At 43.2% G+C, this 19,570-nt stretch overlaps 2 protein-coding genes across 3 annotated transcripts in view; one reads left to right on the top strand and one right to left on the bottom strand.

Moving 5' to 3' along the window:
• Nucleotides 1-525: 525 nt before the first annotated feature.
• crybb1 (crystallin, beta B1) lies at nucleotides 526-3,357 on the bottom strand. Its single transcript, XM_063209829.1, has 5 exons — nucleotides 3,215-3,357; nucleotides 2,629-2,747; nucleotides 1,614-1,746; nucleotides 1,123-1,265; nucleotides 526-754 (listed from the first exon to the last, which is right to left on the bottom strand). The coding sequence occupies exons 1-5, from the start codon at nucleotides 3,338-3,340 to the stop codon at nucleotides 580-582; spliced, it is 696 nt and encodes a 231-aa protein (XP_063065899.1). The 5' UTR covers nucleotides 3,341-3,357; the 3' UTR covers nucleotides 526-579.
• Nucleotides 1,702-19,570, top strand: part of cryba4 (crystallin, beta A4) — a 36,578-nt gene continuing 18,709 nt past the window's right edge. The window contains exon 1 of one of the 2 annotated variants that reach the window (XM_063209827.1): nucleotides 1,702-1,978. In XM_063209827.1, coding sequence (XP_063065897.1) covers nucleotides 1,702-1,978 — 277 coding nt within the window. The remainder of the gene's footprint in view (nucleotides 1,979-19,570) is intronic. The other variant, XM_063209828.1, reaches the window with a different exon arrangement.

Genomic DNA, 19,570 nt, shown 5'->3' with positions numbered 1-19,570 from the left:
AAAAAAAAATGTTTTTGTTCCATCAAATAGTGTATTATTATGTTGTTGTATATTGTAAACAATGTAATATAGATATCATATAACACAAGTATTGGAATATAACACCAGAGAAACCTTTAGTTAGAAATATATTTATTTATTTAAAGTAATAGAGATCCTCATTGGTCAATACAATGAGTAAGGTTAAGGCACTCCCCACATTTAGGCTTTTTTGGTTTGTTTACATTTGTTTGTTTGTTTAAAAGTGTGTTGGTGGCCATATAGCCATGTATTTATTTTTAACATTACCAGTTAGAAGTAAGCAGGAGGAAAAACAACATAATAAATCAATAAGTCTGCATAATTTGGGTTTTTCAAAAGACATTTTTATTGGGAATCATAAAAAGTCATGTCAGGTAGATGTCATGCTGGTGTGTGTGTGTGGGAGAGGGGGTGGGGGTGGGGGGTAAAGAAGAGAGAAGAAGGTGGAAGGAGGGAAGGCAGGAATCAGGGTTGGTGGTGGTGGGGGTGTGGGGGGGGGTTGGTTAAGGGCTGGTCGCGAGGGTCGTCAACTTGGTGGGCAACTCAACGGTGTCCAGTTTACTTGGGGGAGGAGAAGTTGAAGCAGCCACGCTGGTGGAACTGCATGTCCCTGATGCGGCGCATGGACTGGATCTGGGGCTGGAAGGCGCAAAACTCGTTGTAGTGTCTGTATTCACCGCACTCGAACAGGTACTGGTAGCCTCTGTAGCCGGGGTACTGGTATCCCACCCAGCTGTAAGGAAGAGGAGGGAAAGGAGAAAAAAAAGAAAGAGTTTGATTAGGTTGAGGTGTATATGTGTGAGTCAAGGGCATCTGAGTGTTTGTAGTATGTATGTGAGAGTGTGTGTTAATATCTGTGTGCCATGTACTTATAGTATGTGTGTGTGTGAGAGAGAGAGCTTGTATGTGAGTGGGTGAGAGAGAGCTTGTAGCAGGACAGTTACACTCCTCTGGTGGTTGTGAGTGTGTGGGCATCTGTGTGTTTTTAAGTGTGTGAGAGTGCGTTAACATCTGTGTGCCATGATGCGCTCATAGTATGTGTGTGTGTGTGAGTGTGAGTGTGTGAGAGAGAGAGCTTGTAGCTTGTAGCTGGGTACTTACGCTCCTCCGGGCACCCTCACGCTGCCCACTCTGTCGCAGAAGCCGTGGGCCCAGAGGGTGGGCACGTCATCCTCCTGGATCTCCATCTTGTTGCCCTTGAAGTCGGAGAACTCGTACATGCAGATCTTGTGCTCCATGTTGTCCTGTTGGGGTAGGGGTGTGGCGAGAAGAGGGAGAGAGAAATGGTCAGAGGAGTGACAGTACACATGAATTTGTGTGCGTGTTTGCGTGTGTGCATGTGTGTGTGTGTGTATGTGTTTGCGCTGGTGTGTGTGTGTGTGTGTATGCATGCATGTTTCAGTGTTGTGATACAGCCAGGGTGCTACTACCCCTGATCTGTTGGGGAACATTTAATTTTTGCTAATGTGTGTTTAGTGTTTTGTAAGATATTCCAAATAGTGAATTGGGTCTTAATGATGAAACTTTGTGTGATGTGTATGTAATGTGTTATGTATTGTAACCGTGTAGTGATGCAGTGCTGTGCTCCTCACCATGCGGATAGGTCTAAAGGACATGATGCAGTCGCTACGGTAGCTGTTGCTCCAGGTATCCCAGCGAGGATACTCTCCCTTCTCCAGGATGAACATCTCGCCACGGAAGTTAGACTGCTCCCAGCCCACCCAGCTGAGGGAGGAGGATGAGGAGGAGAAGGAGGCAGCAGCATGGCATCAGGAGGAGGTGGCGAGGACGGGGGAGAGGGAGAGCGCAGCGACGGGCAGGAGTCACCAGGGGGCGCCAGCAAGCAGCACGATTGAGATCAAGGGGGAGAGAAGAGAGGAGAGGAAGATTGAGTATAGAAAACCACAGAGGGAGGGGCACCTGGAACTAACTGTACATGTCTACAGTGACTGTGTAAGTAAGTGATATAGTGAATATGACATTGGTGAATATGCCAATGGTGTGTTGTTATTACTATCATATTTGAGGAGTAGTGATATGTGAATCACTAGTGATGTGTGAATAAGTAGTGGATATGACATTGGTGAATATGTCAATGGTGAATTGTTATTATTACTATCATATTCGAGGAGTAGTCAAGTGAAATATGAAATACTTCATTGTTAGGATGTAGGGAATAAGCTCTAGACTGTGTAGGAAGTGTTTTTCTGAGTGTTTGGCTGGTGTTTTGCTGTGATGGACTTCATGATTAGGATGTAGGAAATAGGATCTAGACTGTGTATGATGGAGTGTTTGGCTGAGTGTTTGCTGTGATGTGTTTTGCTGTGATGGACTTCATTGTTAGGATGTAGGGAATAAGCTCTAGACTGTGTAGGAAGTGTTTTTCTGAGTGTTTGGCTGGTGTTTTGCTGTGATGGACTTCATGATTAGGATGTAGGAAATAGGATCTAGACTGTGTATGATGGAGTGTTTGGCTGAGTGTTTGCTGTGATGTGTTTTGCTGTGATGGACTTCATGATTAGGATGTAGGAAATAGGATCTAGACTGTGTATGATGGAGTGTTTGGCTGAGTGTTTGCTGTGATGTGTTTTGCTGTGATGGACTTACGGGCCACACTCCACCATGATACTGCGCACTCTATCCATTCCCATCTCGCACACGTTCACGCACTCGTTCTGAACCTCCATCATCCTGCCCTGGAAGTTTTCCTGGTCGAAGAGCATGATCTGTGGGAAGGAGGGAGGGAGGCACAATATTAGAAGATATTCAGAGATAGTTATCTGCATTTTAGGACATGCCTTGCCGTTTACATGTATAGAGACTATAGAGAAACTGAAGTATATGCAATACATTACTAAAATCTACAAAGTATGCAGAGCTGTTTTCCAAATTACTTCATGCATTTTTTTTAAATTACTATTTAAATGTAGCATCTGGGCAATCTTTGCCAAGTGTGTCAGTGTGAACTGAGAAGCACAATAAAAAAACCCAGCATTTTTCAATTATTTTTGAAAACAGACATAGTCACATTTTGGAAAGAGCTGGTGATCAACGTAAATAAAATGGAACAAGCAATATAACTTTTTGGTAAGAGCTCTTCACAATATCTGTCATTTTTTTCTATATTGTATTTGTATTTGTCATATGGTAATATGACACCCCAAGCAAGTAAAGATGTCCAGAGAGTACTCACTCTGTAGTTGCCCATCATGCCAACGTCTCCGGTCTTGGTGGCCTTGCTGCTGGCAGCAGGGGCGGGGGCTCCCTTGTCCTTGGCATCAGTGCCCTGGCTGGAAGCGGACTTGGTAGTCTGAGACATGATGAAGGGGTTCAGAGAGTCTGGGAGGAGGAGAGGAGAGGAGAAGAGATGAGGGCAGAGGAGAGGAGAGTAGGGTAGAGGAAAGGAGGGCAGAGGAGAGGAGAGGAGAGCAGAGGAGAGAAAGGGAGAGGAGAGCGCAGAAGAAGGGAGAGGACAGGAAAGGGCAGAAGAGAAAAGGAGAGGAGAGGAGAGGAAAGTAAAGGAGAGGAGAGGAGGGCACAGCAGAAACAAGGAGCAGCAGAGAGGAGAGAAGAGGATATGAAAGATGGGGAGATGAGCACAGAGGATAGTAGAGGAGAAGAGATGGGAGAGAATGTGAGAAAAAGAGGCGGAAGTCAGTCAGGTCACCATGGTAATCAAGCAGCTGTAACAATTCCAAGACATGGGCTAAATTCCAAATGTTCCCAAAATAGGGCAGATTGGTGGTGGTGGTGGTATAGTCGATGGAGTCAGTGCTGGGAATGTATTCACCATTTTTTGTTTGTTTGCATTATTATTTTTTTTACTGGCTTCAATTTACAGTCGAGTGAGTGAAATCTCCCCACACAACTTCCCAGCAGATATTTTTAAAGTTCAATGCTGTGAGTCGACTGACTGGCCGATCCCCAGGGAGATGAGCCCCAAACATGTCCCAATGCCTCTGCCTCTGCGGTGGCTTATTAGGGCTTGGGAGGCAGAGGGTTTATTAGGGCCACACCCAGGTATGATGTGAGGCATCAGGGATAGATCGATAGACCCATTACCGCTTTTTTCCCATATATCTATGTATGTATGTAATGTATGTATCTATGTAAGTAATGTGTTTGTATGTAATGTGTTTGTATGTGTGTATGTGTCTAATGTATGTGTGTAATGTATGTATGTATGTATGTATGTATGTGGGCCCCTGTTTTCCTGGGCTGCTGTAGACCCCTTACCTGATTGAGTAAAGCTTGCAAGTGCCGTGTGGGGCTGGCTGGCTTGTGCTGCCCTCCCAATGCTCTACCGCAGGTTTTATACCCTGGCAAGGGGACTACGCAGGGGCTTGGGGCACAATAGAAACAACCCCGTCATCAGTGTCGCTCGCCCTGCCTGCGCCAAAGCCATCAGGTCATTGCAACGCACCAGAAAGCTCTGCCCCATCCCTTTGTTTCCCAGTAAGCACTTTGTTGTCAATGGAAATCCCTGACAATGGCAACTTTCACCTCTGTGTGCGGGCCTACGGTACATGGCTAGCTGTATAGTGTAGGCCATGTACAGAGCATAGGAATGTATAGATAGACTCAGAGGTTGCATCAAGCTAATCCTGGTATGCTAGTTCCATCCCCATCCCCATCCCCATCCCCGTCCCACCCCCACAACTCACTTTTCCCTCACTATCTGTCTCTGTTTCTCTATGGCCACTGGTCATTCCACATTCCAAAAATAAGTCTCATCTTCCTGCTAACATAGATGGAATTTATAAGTGATCATGGAACTGTTATTTTAGTAGCCAACTCAAATAGCGGTTGAACTTTCATGGACCATATCAAAATGTCTCTGGCGTAACTGATGAAAATGATAATGTCTTTGGAATTGTAAAAGTGGAAGGATGCTAACCTTGCTAACCTTGGGCTAGATTTTTCCTACTTTACATTTGGCACCATGTTATTGTAGAATAGAGCTCGATATCAGCAGGTTTTTAATCACTTCAAAAAGGCACCAATGTAGATTCATTGGGCTTTACTGCAAGGATTAGAATTTTTGGTTTAAAAAAAATGGCTCTATAGACCAGTGTTTCTCAACAGGGGTGCCGGGGCACCCTGGGATGACACGGGCCCCCCTCAGGGGTGTCGCGGAAACGTGGCTGATAAATTAATTATTTAATATAATACATATTTGTCTAAATTGATGAGTTAATGCTAGTCAGTGGAATCTTTCATCTGCCATTTACGCACAATAAAGTAAATAAAGGTCGCCCCAGTCAGATGCAACTTTGAACGTAGGTCGTGTGACGTCTCTCCAAATGTGTTCCTTTTCTAAGCTTTTGTGGTATCGGATGCGATGCCATGTTACGGCTTGTTGGTTTGGGGTGCCTTGAAATTTTTCGTGAATTGAAAGGGTGCCTCGCCTAAAAAAAGGTTGAGAAACACTGCTATAGACCTACTTTCAGTTTTGTATGAAGCCTGCTGACGGCTTACCTTAATGGCCATGTTTATGCTTGCTAATATCTCATTAGCACCTGCAAATCATTGTCAGATGAGGACCTCTGGGTTTTCACAATATCTAATGCTTAGGTCTTTGTGTGAAAAGCAGAGTAAAATGATTTTTGTTGTTGTTTTTCAAATTGTAAGATGTTTTTATTGTACTCAGCTGGCCAAAGCTTTGACGCCACTGCCAACCAGGGCCACTGACAGCTTTTGCTGGGCCCAGCACAAAGTCATCTGAAAGCCCCCATCCAATACCTACAATGTAATGGAAACCAAATTTTGGGCCCCCTCTCTACCTGGGCCCATGACAAATTACCCCTTTGTCCACCCCTGTCAGCTTCCCTGCTGGCAACTTTCCCAAAGAGCTGTCGGACAAAACTGATGGTAGAAGGCCTATATCTAACGATGAGATTGGCAACATTGTGCCTGTCAGTGGTTCCCAACCTTTTTTTGCGTTAAGATCCCATTTTGACATCTCAGATTTCTCGCAACCCCCATAGGCCTACACATTCTGCAAAATTGTAATTATTGTTCTAATCATAACATTAATTAGTTTTAAAAAGGTTTCCATCAGTATTGTTTTTCCAAAATTGGACCTTTCAGGCGACCCCAATTTGAAATCCAAACAACAACCACATGTGGTCCCAACCCAACCAAGGTTGAAAAAGGCTGATTTATACTGTCCCAAATTAGTCTAGTCCAAGCAGCAGGAGCAGTGAAAACTCAGAGGCCAACTCCTTCGGGAGATGAAAGGGCAAGGAGAGGACGTGGCCACTTGACCAGCTGTGGCAACATGCAGTACAGTAGCAGCCTAACCAGGACCGCTGACAGCATTGGCCAGGTCTGGGACAAAGTCATCTGAAAGGCTCCCCCATGCAATACATGATGTAGTCCACATAGGCCTATAGTGTAATGACAACCCAATTCTGGGCCCCTTCTCTCCCTGTGCCCGGGACAACATACCCATTTGTCCCTCCCCTGTCAACTGCCCTGAGCCTAACAGTGGGGACAGAATGTGAGTGGCAACACTGGGCTCAACCGGCACTCTGCACCCTCATCCGTGTCTAATGCACCACAGAGAGCAAGGCATCTAACCCCACACTGCTGCAGGGGTCCTGTTTGTTCCTAGCTAGTACCCTATTTACAGCAAGTGACTTTGAACAAGAGCACATCACACATTACATGATGTAAGGCCATCAATATTGACTTGAAGCCATGATATGAATCACTAAATCATCAACTTGTGTAATGTATTCAGTTCACTAGTGTGGTGTCAACAATAATCGATTCAACAATGCATTAATCCAGTGCCATAATCGATGCAGCATATTTTTTTAAGTTTCAATTACTTCTGTGGATATTTCCAAAGCAAATGAACGTTTCATTAAAATTAAATGAAAGCCCTTAAAAGCATTGAAAACCACAAGACTGATACAGAAAACAGACGATAAAATGTTATTCAGTACCTGACTCTTTGTATTGCCTCATGACTGATGAAAAATTTGCCTTTGCTTTCAGTAGAAAATGTAATGTATTCCAATGAATCGAATCGTTACCTCCAGAATCGTAATCGAATCTAATTGTGAGGGCAGTGCCAATGCACACCACCAGTATTCACTGAGACAAGGACATAAAACCACTTCCCTCTTTGGTGACACTACAGGCTGGTAGCAGAATGTCTTTAATTTGAATGACAGAGACACATCTCACTCCTCCAAACACAGCCTACCTACATAGTTTGATTGTATCCCAAATTAAAGTGCAGCAAAGTGAAGTCAGGAGGACACAGAGAAACCACTTGTCAACTTCTCACCCTATTACAAATTGAAGAACCGCTGAGACAATTTGGAAACATTATTCTATTATCGCTTGAGGTAGGACTGACAATGTCTGTCTGCATCCGCACAGCCTTGGCTCTGCTATTTGAAATTAAACAAAAGGTAGTTCCGTGCAATGATAAGCTTCAGTCCTAGCTCTGGCACTTGAATAAAGCTCACCTGCTACTTAGCTTTTCGTAGTGAAAAAACTGTTAGCTACATCCAATCTATGCTATTTACAGAAACATAGATGTAACAGAAGCATGGGTATTTAGCCTGGGTATTGAGACTACAAATGTTTACAACATCTGGTCAATATTAGGCTTTTCAGCGAGTGTGCTGAAACCACGCCTATTAGCTGCCAGCAGAGTCAATGACAGAGCCATAGGCCTACTGTTTCTCAAAGTCAAGTGTGCTTCCCTTGGTATAGACCCCTTTACTGTTTATAAACAGATTTGATGTTTTTTGGCTGCGTACGCATCGTTCGAGCAGAATCGAGCACTCGTTCACTTGTACAGAAAATAGCCAGGTGTTTTTTCCGAAATAAGAAACGGATGGTCACACTAACTTCAGATATCCAGTGGGCACCGCACAGACACGGGCATTCCTGATGATGTCCTCAGTCCAGTCAGTATGTTTAATGTCTTGTAACAACAAACATTTATATGCTTCTGGAACAGCCTCTTCCCTCGCAAAATATCATGACAAGTGTACTTTCTGGAATCACTATTTTTTAATAACTAATAATTAGAGATGCACCGGATCCTGATTTTTAGGATACTGCCGGATACCAGATCCACTGCTTAAGATCCTGCCGGATCCGGAACCGGATACCGGATCATACGAAAGGGTTGCAGCACATAGCCTACTCGCACACGTGGGCCCTTTTTATTACGTTGGCTCAAACAATTTTTTAAACTCATTGGCTTACTGCCACACTGCCTGCAATGGATACCGGATTCTACGAAAGGGTTGAAACACATAGCCTACTCGCACACGTGGGCCCTTTTTATTACGTTGGCTCAAACTATTTTTTAGACTCATTGGCTTATTGCCACACTGCCTGCAACGGCCGCTTCCAAAGGGCTTTCACTCCATGCAGCGATTGGGGTTGTGAAAGACTGACTGAAAAGCCTAGGCTACGTAAAAACTAGAGATTCACCATATCCTGATTTTTAGGATCCTACCGGATACTGGATCCACTGCTTAAAGATGGAGTTAAAAAGAGAAGTAGAAAGGAGAGACAGAAATAAGACAGAATAGTAAGAAGACAAAAGAAGAAGACCTAGGTAGAGATTGTAGAGGCATAAGGTCCACAAAGGTTGGGCCCAGGATTCTTAGAGGCATAAGGTCCACAGAGGTTGGGTCCAGGATAAGTGATAGTCACACTGAATTTGAGCGCTCAGATGTGGCCCCTGGTGGCAACAGGGGTGAGGAAAAACTCCCTTTTTCACTTGATTCATGGTTTATAGGGGGAAAAAGCTCAATGAGGTCTGAGAAAAAAACGATAGTCAGGAAGAAACCTCAGACAGAGACCAGCGGCCACCTAGGGGAGCCCCGTGCCAGGGCTGGTTATGAATAGATTAAGGACCTTGCAGCGACTGGGACGCTGTGGCGCCTGGGCAGCTAGGAGTAGGCAAGGGTGAAAAGGTTGGTCTTCAGCTGCTTCTTGAAGTAGTCGATGTAGCTGGCTGAACGGATCTCGATGGGGAAGGCATTCCATCTCTTGGGCGCATAACAAACAAACATGGAAAAGTACACGCTTCAGGACGGCAGGTCTTTTCTCTTTAATGTCTGCACTTTCCGTTCGTGTATGTTCACAGCCAGTTTTACATACAGCCTCCCCACTCCCTCGTTAACCAATGCCTGCAGTTCACCTAGGGGCCACTGTCAAGAGAGTACAGCCCATTAATTCTGAATGGAGTCTGCACTCCTCCGTTGGCGCCCCTAGAGTGCAGTACCACCAGGAAGAGTGGGGTCGCTAGTAATACCCTTAAAACCTCTCTGGTGTGTTTGAGTCAACGATGCCCACGCATTCAGTGTGACATGAATTCTGGACAGGTCAATAGTAGTGCTACAGCCTTGATGTCATACACTCGCAAGAAGAGGCTCGAAGCCTCACAAGTATTTCACATGATCACAAAAAGGAACATGCTTGAAAGCTTGGAAGTGAACGGTATAGCATATGTTTCAGCTGTCACCTACTTATCGCCAACTGATTTTAAACTGTAAACAAGATCGTTTGGCAGGATTGCTATTGTAGTGCAAGTTGAAAACAGCAGCAAAACTATGAGAGCGTTGATAAAAATTCAGAACAGTGCACAAATTGTCCGTAGTCAAAAGCTCTGGGAAGCAAGACATTTACAACTCGAAAACAACAACATATCATACATAGCCATAGCTAGTCATGTCAGTTGTATTTATTCAAACAAACTGTAGTCATCGCCTTTCCACGCCTCTTATGCAGATGTGGTAGTACTGGGCTATTGGCCTAGACAGCTATCGGCAGCCTCCAGAGCTGGTGTGTGAATGTGTGAATGTGTATGTGTGTTAGGGGTGTAAATCACAGCCTCCACGACGATGCGATACGGCATCGATTTCTTAATGCAGGAATTCGATTATTTCCGATACATAAGAATTCCCCACAATATGATACGATGAGATTCAATTTGATTCAATTTTTCCCTATTACTTTTCCATTTATATTATGTTATGGAGCTAGGGCATTGGACAGGGGCCAGCAATTTGATTATTTTCGATACATAAGAATGCCCTACAATACGATACGATTCGATTAAATCATCTTCCGTAGGATCAATGCTTTGATACATTTTGATTATTATTTACACCCCTAATGTGCGTATGTGTATTTTGAAAGCGCTTTGAATTCAACTTCATAGTTGTGATACTGTGCTGTATAAATATGGGCAGTCATGGGTGAGTGGTTAGGGCGTCAGACTTGCATCCCAGAGGTTGCCGGTTCGACTCCCGACCCGCCAGGTTGGTGGGGGGAGTAATCAACCAGTGCTCTCCCCCCTCTGTCCCATCGCACTGCTCCCCATGGGGCGCCACTGAGGGCTGCCCCCTTGCACGGGTGAGGCATAAATGCAATTTCGTTGTGTGCAGTGTTCACTTGTGTGCTGTGGAGTGCTGTGTCACAATGACAATGGGAGTTGGAGTTTCCCAATGGGCTTTCACTTTTTCACTTTTCAAATACATGTTGTATTTTATTGTATTGCACTGCAGACGTTTAGCTCAGTGGCATTGTACCTGTGGACCCATGCTGGACTGTTGCTGTGATTTGTAGGTCATGAGATCAAGCCCTGGGTGGCGGACTTACACATAGCGACGGAAACGGCTTGATCTGGAACCATAGAAATGGGACACTATGGGTTCTTTCTAACCTAACTCCTGTCCTCCTACCATGCCCCCTTACATGCTCATGGCCTCCTCCTGATGATGCCACTGGCGACAAGTGTATTCCAAAATCTCGAAAAAGCGCAATTCTATGTCATTCTCTCATTTGCAATCGGTATGGTGAATACAGAACAGTCCCCCAAAAGTTATTATGGCTAGGCTGACAGCGGGGAACCTTTATTGTTTTCTCCATGGAGGCGGGGCGTCAGTGAAACCCAAGGCCACAAGCACAGGTGGAGGACAGGAGTCCCCTTACTTGTGCTGAAGACAAGCCAGGCACCCCCAACCCAACATGCTTAACACCGTCTAAAGCAAATTTGTTTATCTTGGTCTCAAGAGAGATGAACAGACCAAGGATATGGATCACTGGAACCATCTGAAGAGACCAAGATAAACAAATTTGCTTTAGATGGTGTCGAGCATGTGTGGTGGTAAACAAGTGAGTTTTACAAAAAAGGTGTATCCTCTCATAAGCCAAGCATGGTAGTGGGACTGACATGGTTTGGGGATGCATGAATGCTGTCAACATTGGCAATCTGAAATACACCTAAAAGAAACATACATGTCAACATGCACTGTGACTACTGAAGCAGATCATGATATTCTCCATAGGATTGCATTCAAATCTCACACCAATCTATTTAAGCCAGATGCAGACTCAAAATTTAAAAGTTCAATGCAAAGAAAGGTTGAAACGCACACTGATGACATCCCTTGTCATCCCTTTTCATTTCGTTTCATTTCGAGATGATTCGAGCCAACATAGCCCCTTCTCTACCGGATTTTAATCTGGGGTGTACTCACTTTTGTGAGTACATGTTCAAACATTAATGGCTGTATTTTGTTTTTTTTTCTGAGTGAACAAGAAATTTAAGCGGTTAAATATGTTGTTAAAAGGTCACTAATCATTGTGTCAAAGTGAAATTTCTGTAATGCTTTCCTATGAAAAGATATACTCAAAAATCTGCAAAACTGTGAGGGGTGTATTCACTTTCGTGATATACTGTATACACACAAAACACTATTTAAGTGATTAATTACAATGATTCTTGCCTAAGACACTAATCAATACCCTAATGACTTCAAATGGGGACCAAAACGTGGTCTTAATTTGGTCTGAATTTGGCATAATTGTCATGTTTGCAAGCAAAAATTTGGTCAGAACCTCAACACAAATAAAATTCTATGCACCCCCTGCAATCTCTGGCGCACGCCCAGCGGGTGCCTACACCCGTGGTTTAGAACCACTGGTGTAAGGCAGTGTTTCTCAAACTTTTTCAGACCGAGGACCACTTTGTCCCACCAAAAATGTTCAAGGACCACCTGTCAACTGAATTGACAGTTGAGGGCTGCTAATTTGACACTGCTAATTTCGATGCAGAAGAACACTTACTTTTAATTCACATTACAAGCCTGTCTTACTATGGTAAAAATATCACTTCAGTTATGTTTAGCTTTGTGATAATGTTACAAATCTAGCCTACTGCTAGCTTGTCTTGGGAAAGTAGAAATCCCCTCACGGACCACTTGAGCTCTGTCGCGGACCACACTTTGAGAATCATTGGTGTAAGTAAGGCATGCATGCACACATCCAGTAAAACAGATGCTGGGTCAAACAAAGACACGTGAAAGAAGAAGGAAAAATCTGCTGCTCACCGTCACCGATTTATTCAACACCCGCCTGAGGTCGAAACGTTGTGTAGAATAAATCGGTGAGCAGCAACAGTGTGCGGAATTTTCCTTCGTCTTTTACGCGTCTTTCTTTCAAGCAGTGTTACCTCTGAACAAAGATGTTGGCAATCAAATTGAGCCATTTATTTTGATAGATGGGTGTTCAACACAACATCTTGTGTTCTACATCTATGGGCCTAGAACAAGTTAATCATTGCCCACATTTACTGAGCCATTGGAAATGTTAAATTGTAATTGGCCCCCAATCTTGAGAAATAGGCTTGGTCATTCTTTCTGAAAAACGACTTTTTGTGCAGATTTACAGGTAGAGGAGGGTAGAGTAGGCCTAACTGAATTGATCCCGGGGGTAGTATTTGCGGGGTCTGCTCGTTTTTCCGACGCCCCATTGGTCCTATGGGTCAATGTTCCGAACATTTCCCATTGATCCTACAGCACTTAGTCTCAGATAACTTTTTACCAATGAAATGAAACCTTTTGTCCCGACAGTCCAATGTTCCGACCAAAAGCTGCTTTAGATAACCGTCATCTCTGAGTCTGACAGCCTGCGTAGTGATCATGCTGTCTGTGACAGGTTAGGTTTAGGGAACGTTTTGGTCCAGGCACAAATTTAAAACTCAGAAACATTGCAATAGCCTACTGACAGGTTAGGGTTAGGAATGGTTTTGGGTTGGGCACAATTGTAAAACTTGGCAACAAGTGCATTAATGACTGGTTATGTTTAGGGGTGGTTAGGTAAGTGGGTTTAGTGGGTGTTTTGGTAAGGGCACAGCTAGACCGACTCAGACGGCATCTATGTGCTCGTCGCAGCGCATGCAGCTGAAGTCTACTTCGCACCGGGAAAATCAGGACATACGACCTGGGATGATGACCAACCCAAGACAGCCATTGGTCGGAACATTGAGCTGTCGGAGCAAAGGGTTTAATTAAATTTTTTCGAGTTAGTGGGCTGTAGGATCAATGGCAAATTTTCGGAATATTGACGCGTCGGAGCAAAGAGGCCTCGGAAAAATGACATGCTACCGTATTTGCAGGCCCGATTGCTTATCATTCAAATTAGCATGCTAATTCCAAATGCATATCCTTCGAATTAACATGCTAACTGAGTAACTTTTGTTAGGCTCTTCTTGATGTACCACTTCATGTCTGCTGTGGCAATAGTGTGCCAACTGGCAATAGTGAGTCGGCCAAACGGGACCTGATAACCTGGTCTTACCATAGGCATACTAGGGGTGTATGGTAAATCACAGCTGCCATGACGATATGATTCGATATCGATTTCTTATGGCAGCAATTCGATTATTTTTGATACTAAAGAATGCCCCACGATAAAATACCATTCGTTTTTCTTCCAATTACTTTTCCAGCTAGGTCAATGGGCAGGGGCCAGCGATTAGATTATTTTCGATATTTAAGAATGCCCCACGATACGATTCGATCGTTGGCAGTAGGATCGTGTGCCGTGCATACTGACCCCACATAGACAGCCCACAAAGTCCACGGATGGGTAGCCGAGTAAGCCAAACATGAAAACTAAGTATAGTCTGGCACAATAGTTCAAACCATAGACATGGAAAAAGTCTGAACTGCGTCCCAGCCGTGGCTGTATCGCTCTACGGTGTCCCGGGCTTGAGTCCGGCCCAGCTCATTTGCTAATGGTTTTATCCAAACTTACAGTTATAGGGTATTTAGTTACAGTCCCTGAAGCACAAAGGGGTTAGGTGCCTTGCTCAAAAACACTTCAGCCATGGCTGGAGGTGTGTGGAGAGGTAAGGATGGGATTCAAACATGTCATACTCTATCTATTACACTGTAAAAAGAGATCTATAGGATTTACTCAATTTAATTGGTGTAAGGATTTCCACAGTCCTAAATAGAGTATTACGTACCCCTACATATTCAGTTAAGATTAACCAATTCCAGAAGTTCTGTTTCTGACCACATCAAAGTAAAAATACTGGTAAAAATGGGGTAACATTTACTCATTTCAGGTAGCTTTTTATCACCACTTGTTACTGTTAAAAATCAGTTAAAATTTACTCATTTCATGTAGCTTTTTATTAACACCTATTACTGATAAAAATGGGTTAACGTTTACTCATTTCAGGTAGCTTTTTATTACCACTTGTTACTGTTAAAAATTAGTTAAAAATNTACTCATTTCATGTAGCTTTTTATTAACACCTATTACTGATAAAAATGGGTTAACATTTACTCATTTCATGGAGTCTTTTAGTATTACTGCTTATTTATCAACTGTTAATTATTCTGATTACTTTATTGCCGTGTTATTCTTATTCCTAGTACTCTTTTCACCTCTGGTTAATAGGAATAAGAAAAACACAACAATAAAGTAATCAGAATAATTACTCTGTTGAAATTGTACTCAATCACAAGTAAATGTACCATTGAAAGAATCTGCTTAGGTAAAATAAAGAGTATACCATTTAAAATTAAAATAAACTTTGAGAAAAACTAAAAAGTGCAAACGTCCACCAGGGAAATTACAATTACCACAACCTGTGCATATCAACCAAGATGTTTTATTTAAAGGGATATCGCCAAACAGGAAAATGTGAAAAATGAGCAGATACACAATGTTTCAGTTTATCTCACAAAAAGTAAACAAACATAAACAACAGGACTATTTAATTCACGAGTTTGCCCTGGAGTATGGTAACCATAGTCAATAAGCATAATTCAATGTTAGCTGGCCTCTGTCCTGGGACACTGCGGAGATCATGCGGCACAAGATCCGCTTCCACTCCATAAGTGTAGGGGACATGTAGTTGGGTGATCCAGTGAGATGAGGGAGTAGGGGGAGGTGCTGGGACAATTAGGATAGCCTTTGCGCATGACAGGGGAAGGAGGGAAGGAGGGATTTAAATTTACGCGAAGGCGGAAGCTAGACATGGCAACTGTCAATAACTCTCAGACTTCCTCCAGAACTAGGTTTATATAAACAATATGTAGAATTTGTAGCAATTTTTGACAGAAATAGTCAAATTTTGTTCCGTTTTCACTTTGTTACTGATAAAGGCACATAAGTGTAAACTGTTCTGTTCTACCATTAAACTGCACACATAAAAAAGGATACCAGTTTCTTTTAAAAAAGGATATCAGTTCCAGTCCATTTGGTGTCCAGGACAACAGTTTCAAACAAACGGGCTGCTCTACTTTTCAAAGACTAAATCCAAGAATACTCAGAATTCGTTTTACTCTTTGAGGAAGACATACAGCAGTGAAACATCAGAGTCCAACCATACTGATAACATTGCAAAGATCTCCTACTTATTACAAAATCACTTGTTTAGTGGTAAATAGTTGGGATACGGGACAATTAACCGGTCAGGCCACTCAGAGAAACCATTAGCAATTACAGCATACTGTATACTGGAGAGGCCAGTAGAGCTGCAAACTGGCTCACAGAGACCGGAGGTGCTGTGGACGTTGAAGGCACGGTGGATGTGCAGGGATGACCCAGGTGCTGCAGGCACAGTGATGGCTGGCAGCATGGTGGGGAGTGGCACGGATGACCCAGGCGCTGCAGGCACGGTGATGGCTGGCGGCACGGATGACCCAAAAGGTGGATGGTGGCAGGGACAACCCAGAGCATGGCAGTATGGTGGAAAGAGCTGCTGCACCCAGTGCAGGGACTTCAGGGATGGGCACAGTGAAGTCCTCAACCTTTTCATGATTGTCCTCCACTGTGATGACCCTTTAATAATAACACGTACTGATTACTACACATTCGAGTGAAATACAGTATGCCAAAAAGAGTAAAAAGATAATGGACAGAAAAACAACGTACAGTGCCTGTATTTATATGCCCAGTATCTCCTCTCGTTCCTCTTCAGGACCATCATCTCAGGTGTGACTACAGAACATTGTCGCCTTCTTTCATCAGGCTGCCCTTCTCCCGCTCCTGGGTCAATGTTGTCAGTTGTCACGCACCTGAACACAACCCTGTGACAAGATACACTATTAAGAATACTCATTGGTTAAACTTTTTTCTTTAAAGGTACATTCTATTGTCTGTTTTGGTCATTTGTTTAGAGCTGAAAAAGTAAAGGGGTTGAGTTATTAGTAACAGTTGTGACCAATCCACAGTGTATTTGCCCTCTACACAGCTCTTGACAGCTTCACATAGAAGTTAAGTAATCAGACTGCTCACGCATTGTTGACTCAAACACACACAGAGACAGTGCAGACCCTAAAGAGAGAAGACCTGCCGAGAAGACCTCCTTTTTTAAATAGAGACCCTAAAAAGAACACTTATTACGCTATTCCACGGGAATAGGCTGTTTCAGAACATAGAAGTTTGTTTAAAGAAATTTAAGAACGACCGGACTGAGGCCACCATAAGGAATGAGCGGTGCCCACTTCATATCTGAAGTTAACGTGACCATCCATTTGCTTATTTCAGAAATAAAACTTGGCTAGTTTCTTTACAAATGTGCATACATGGTCCATTGTGCTCCAACAATGAGAGCACAGCTTGATTATGCCACATCTGTACGCAAACAGTAAAGGGATCTATTGACCTCAAAGGTGCACTGTGAAATGTATTTGGCAGTCTCGTTCCATAATTCATGCGGCCCAGTCATAAATCTTTCACTGATTCTTACCACCACCATCAAATTCAAAATATTCTCTATGACTGCGCAAATTGCAATATTAGTTATAATAGTACTAACTGTAAATATGAGTTTATTATTTAGTTGCAAAATCTACTCTGCCACCATCCTACACAGTGCAACAAGGACAGCAAGTCTGAGTGAGTGAAAATGGCTATTCATAAACAAATAACATGACAGTGTTATGGCATTTAAGTCTGTTTATTTTTCTTCAGTCGGTGACTTACCCTGTTCCAGAATGACTTCAGGACAACCATGCATATAAAAGATGCAACACCACTGCCTGAAACACATATTAAAAGCACATAACAATTAAGTTACAAGTAAGTCATTCTTGGTCATTAATATGACTTGCCACACACCACATAGGCTGTAGCTTACATGAGAGGTAAGCAGTTACCGCCTTTTCCCAACTCTGCAGTAGGCAGAAGCAGAAAAACACCTTCATTATGCACAAACATTGTGAATAATTTGACATGGATAAAGTTTAAGAAGTTGTACTTTTACACTAGATTATTATGTATAGCATTTCTACTCCTTGCAATTGCTATCCGTTTTGAAGCATTTGTTTCACTTTTATACTAGTTATGAAAATATAGGCTACCGTCTCTTTTCGTTGGACGCCCTTCCTAATGTCAAACGTCATCACTTTCGGTACAACTGAAGTGTGTGCGAACTGCGGAGACCAGAGAGAGAGAGAGAGAAGGAGAGAGAGAGAGAGAAGGAGAGAGAGAGAGAGAGAGAGAGAGAGAGAAGGGCTGTGCTTATTAGTAGAGTCATAATTGGAGGTTCCGTGACCAACCTCTGGCAACAATGTTTTGATGATTGATTTGACCTCTATGGACCCTTTAAAAAAGATTTAGCCCCCATGTCCCTCACAAAAATCCCGGGCTTTTTTGCTAGAGAGCCAAATTCAAAATGGCGTCCGGCGGCATCTCTAAAAAATAACTTTTGATCTGAATGACCTAGAATCATGTATGAAGGCACTTTTTCATATGAGTCAACCATGAGGATTCCAAATCTGACATCATTTTGGTTATAAAACTTCGTTTTGACAGCGAAATTCAAGATGGCCGCCATCTAGAACCGTTATTTTCGACCTTTTTAGGCCGTCACCGCCCAAAATTATCATATTTGGACTGGGAACCTCCCAATTTGTGTGACTCCATTTCTCATGTAAAGATATTGAGAGAATGTCTGATCTACAAGCCCAGAATTCCTCACATTGTGGGGCGTAGTGGGCTTGTAGATGGGCTATTATAACAATGTGTCTTTTTTGTAGGCTATTATTTGACAATTTGGCAGGTATTTTAGCATTGTTTGATGATTACTTTGGATGCAGTGATGGTCTTTTACTTTGAGAGTCCTTTCATTATGACCCCACCACCCAAATTAGGGGGTCTTGACCCACAGGTTGAGAACCACTTATCTAGTTAAAAAAGACCTTCACGTTTCACATTTTCCAAGCATTCTTGCATAGAGAAGCCCGTTGAGGAACTCGAGGCAAGAGCTGCTGAAATGGAAGAAGTGCGCTCACAGCAGTGATCAACTTGGTTGAAGACAGTCAGTTTGTGAAGCTCCCCCAGCTGCAAGAACACTGTGTTGTTGAGGAATGTGTGGTCTTATTCAACCCCAATGGCACATACAGGAAGACGCAGAAGAGCAAGCTCATCTCGAAGATCTTCCTCCACCCTGTTTTGAGAATCCTATCTTGCTCTAATTCAGTCGTTCTCAAACTTTTCCCATCATTTGCCCCTCAGAGGGTCTGGATGCCTCCGTGGCCCCTCCCCCTTTTTGTGGGGTAAAAATCACTTCTGGCTGGCGCTATCATAGTTATGTCTGACCTGAGGTAAATTAGTAAATAAATGGTTTCTAAGCAAAAGCAGTACTTGCGCAAACTGATTTTGCGATTGCTGCGCAGAATTAAAGGAAAGGTGAGATAAAACAAAGAGGGACTGCAGTCGAATGCAGTGCAGATGTGTGTTCATTTCCTATTCTATTCAAATCAATGGCAATGAATAATATAATGTTGGTGAGGGGGGCTTTAAACATATTGGCTTATTGGCCATATAGGAAATCTTTTTTTTGGGGGGGGGTGGCAGATATCACACTGTGATGCCTCCGCGCCCCCCCAGGAAGGCTTGTGCCCCACTTTGAGAAACTCCGCTCTAATTGACATAGGCATGATCTGGAGGATGGGAACTCCATCAGCAGAAGATTGGCAGGCACAGGACGGCACCCTATACAAGTAGGTTGGGCTATGCCCAAAAACTGTTATCCATCATCCTTGCCTTCTCATGCTCCCAGTATCATCGGTGCCAATGATCCCTACGATACACCATACTTAACAAAAGAAGACGAACGAGACCTGCGCATACATGGTGCACATATATACACATGAAAATTGACAAGTTCCCATCTGCCAAGTCTTTCCAAATGTTATTGTGTAGTGTCAAAAACAAGAGAAAGACTACACCATTGAGCAGTCTGAAGCTCTTCACT

This window comes from Engraulis encrasicolus, chromosome 11 (genome assembly GCF_034702125.1).
Source record: "Engraulis encrasicolus isolate BLACKSEA-1 chromosome 11, IST_EnEncr_1.0, whole genome shotgun sequence".
Lineage (NCBI taxonomy): Eukaryota > Metazoa > Chordata > Actinopteri > Clupeiformes > Engraulidae > Engraulis > Engraulis encrasicolus.
This window is presented reverse-complemented; position numbering and strand designations above follow the sequence as displayed.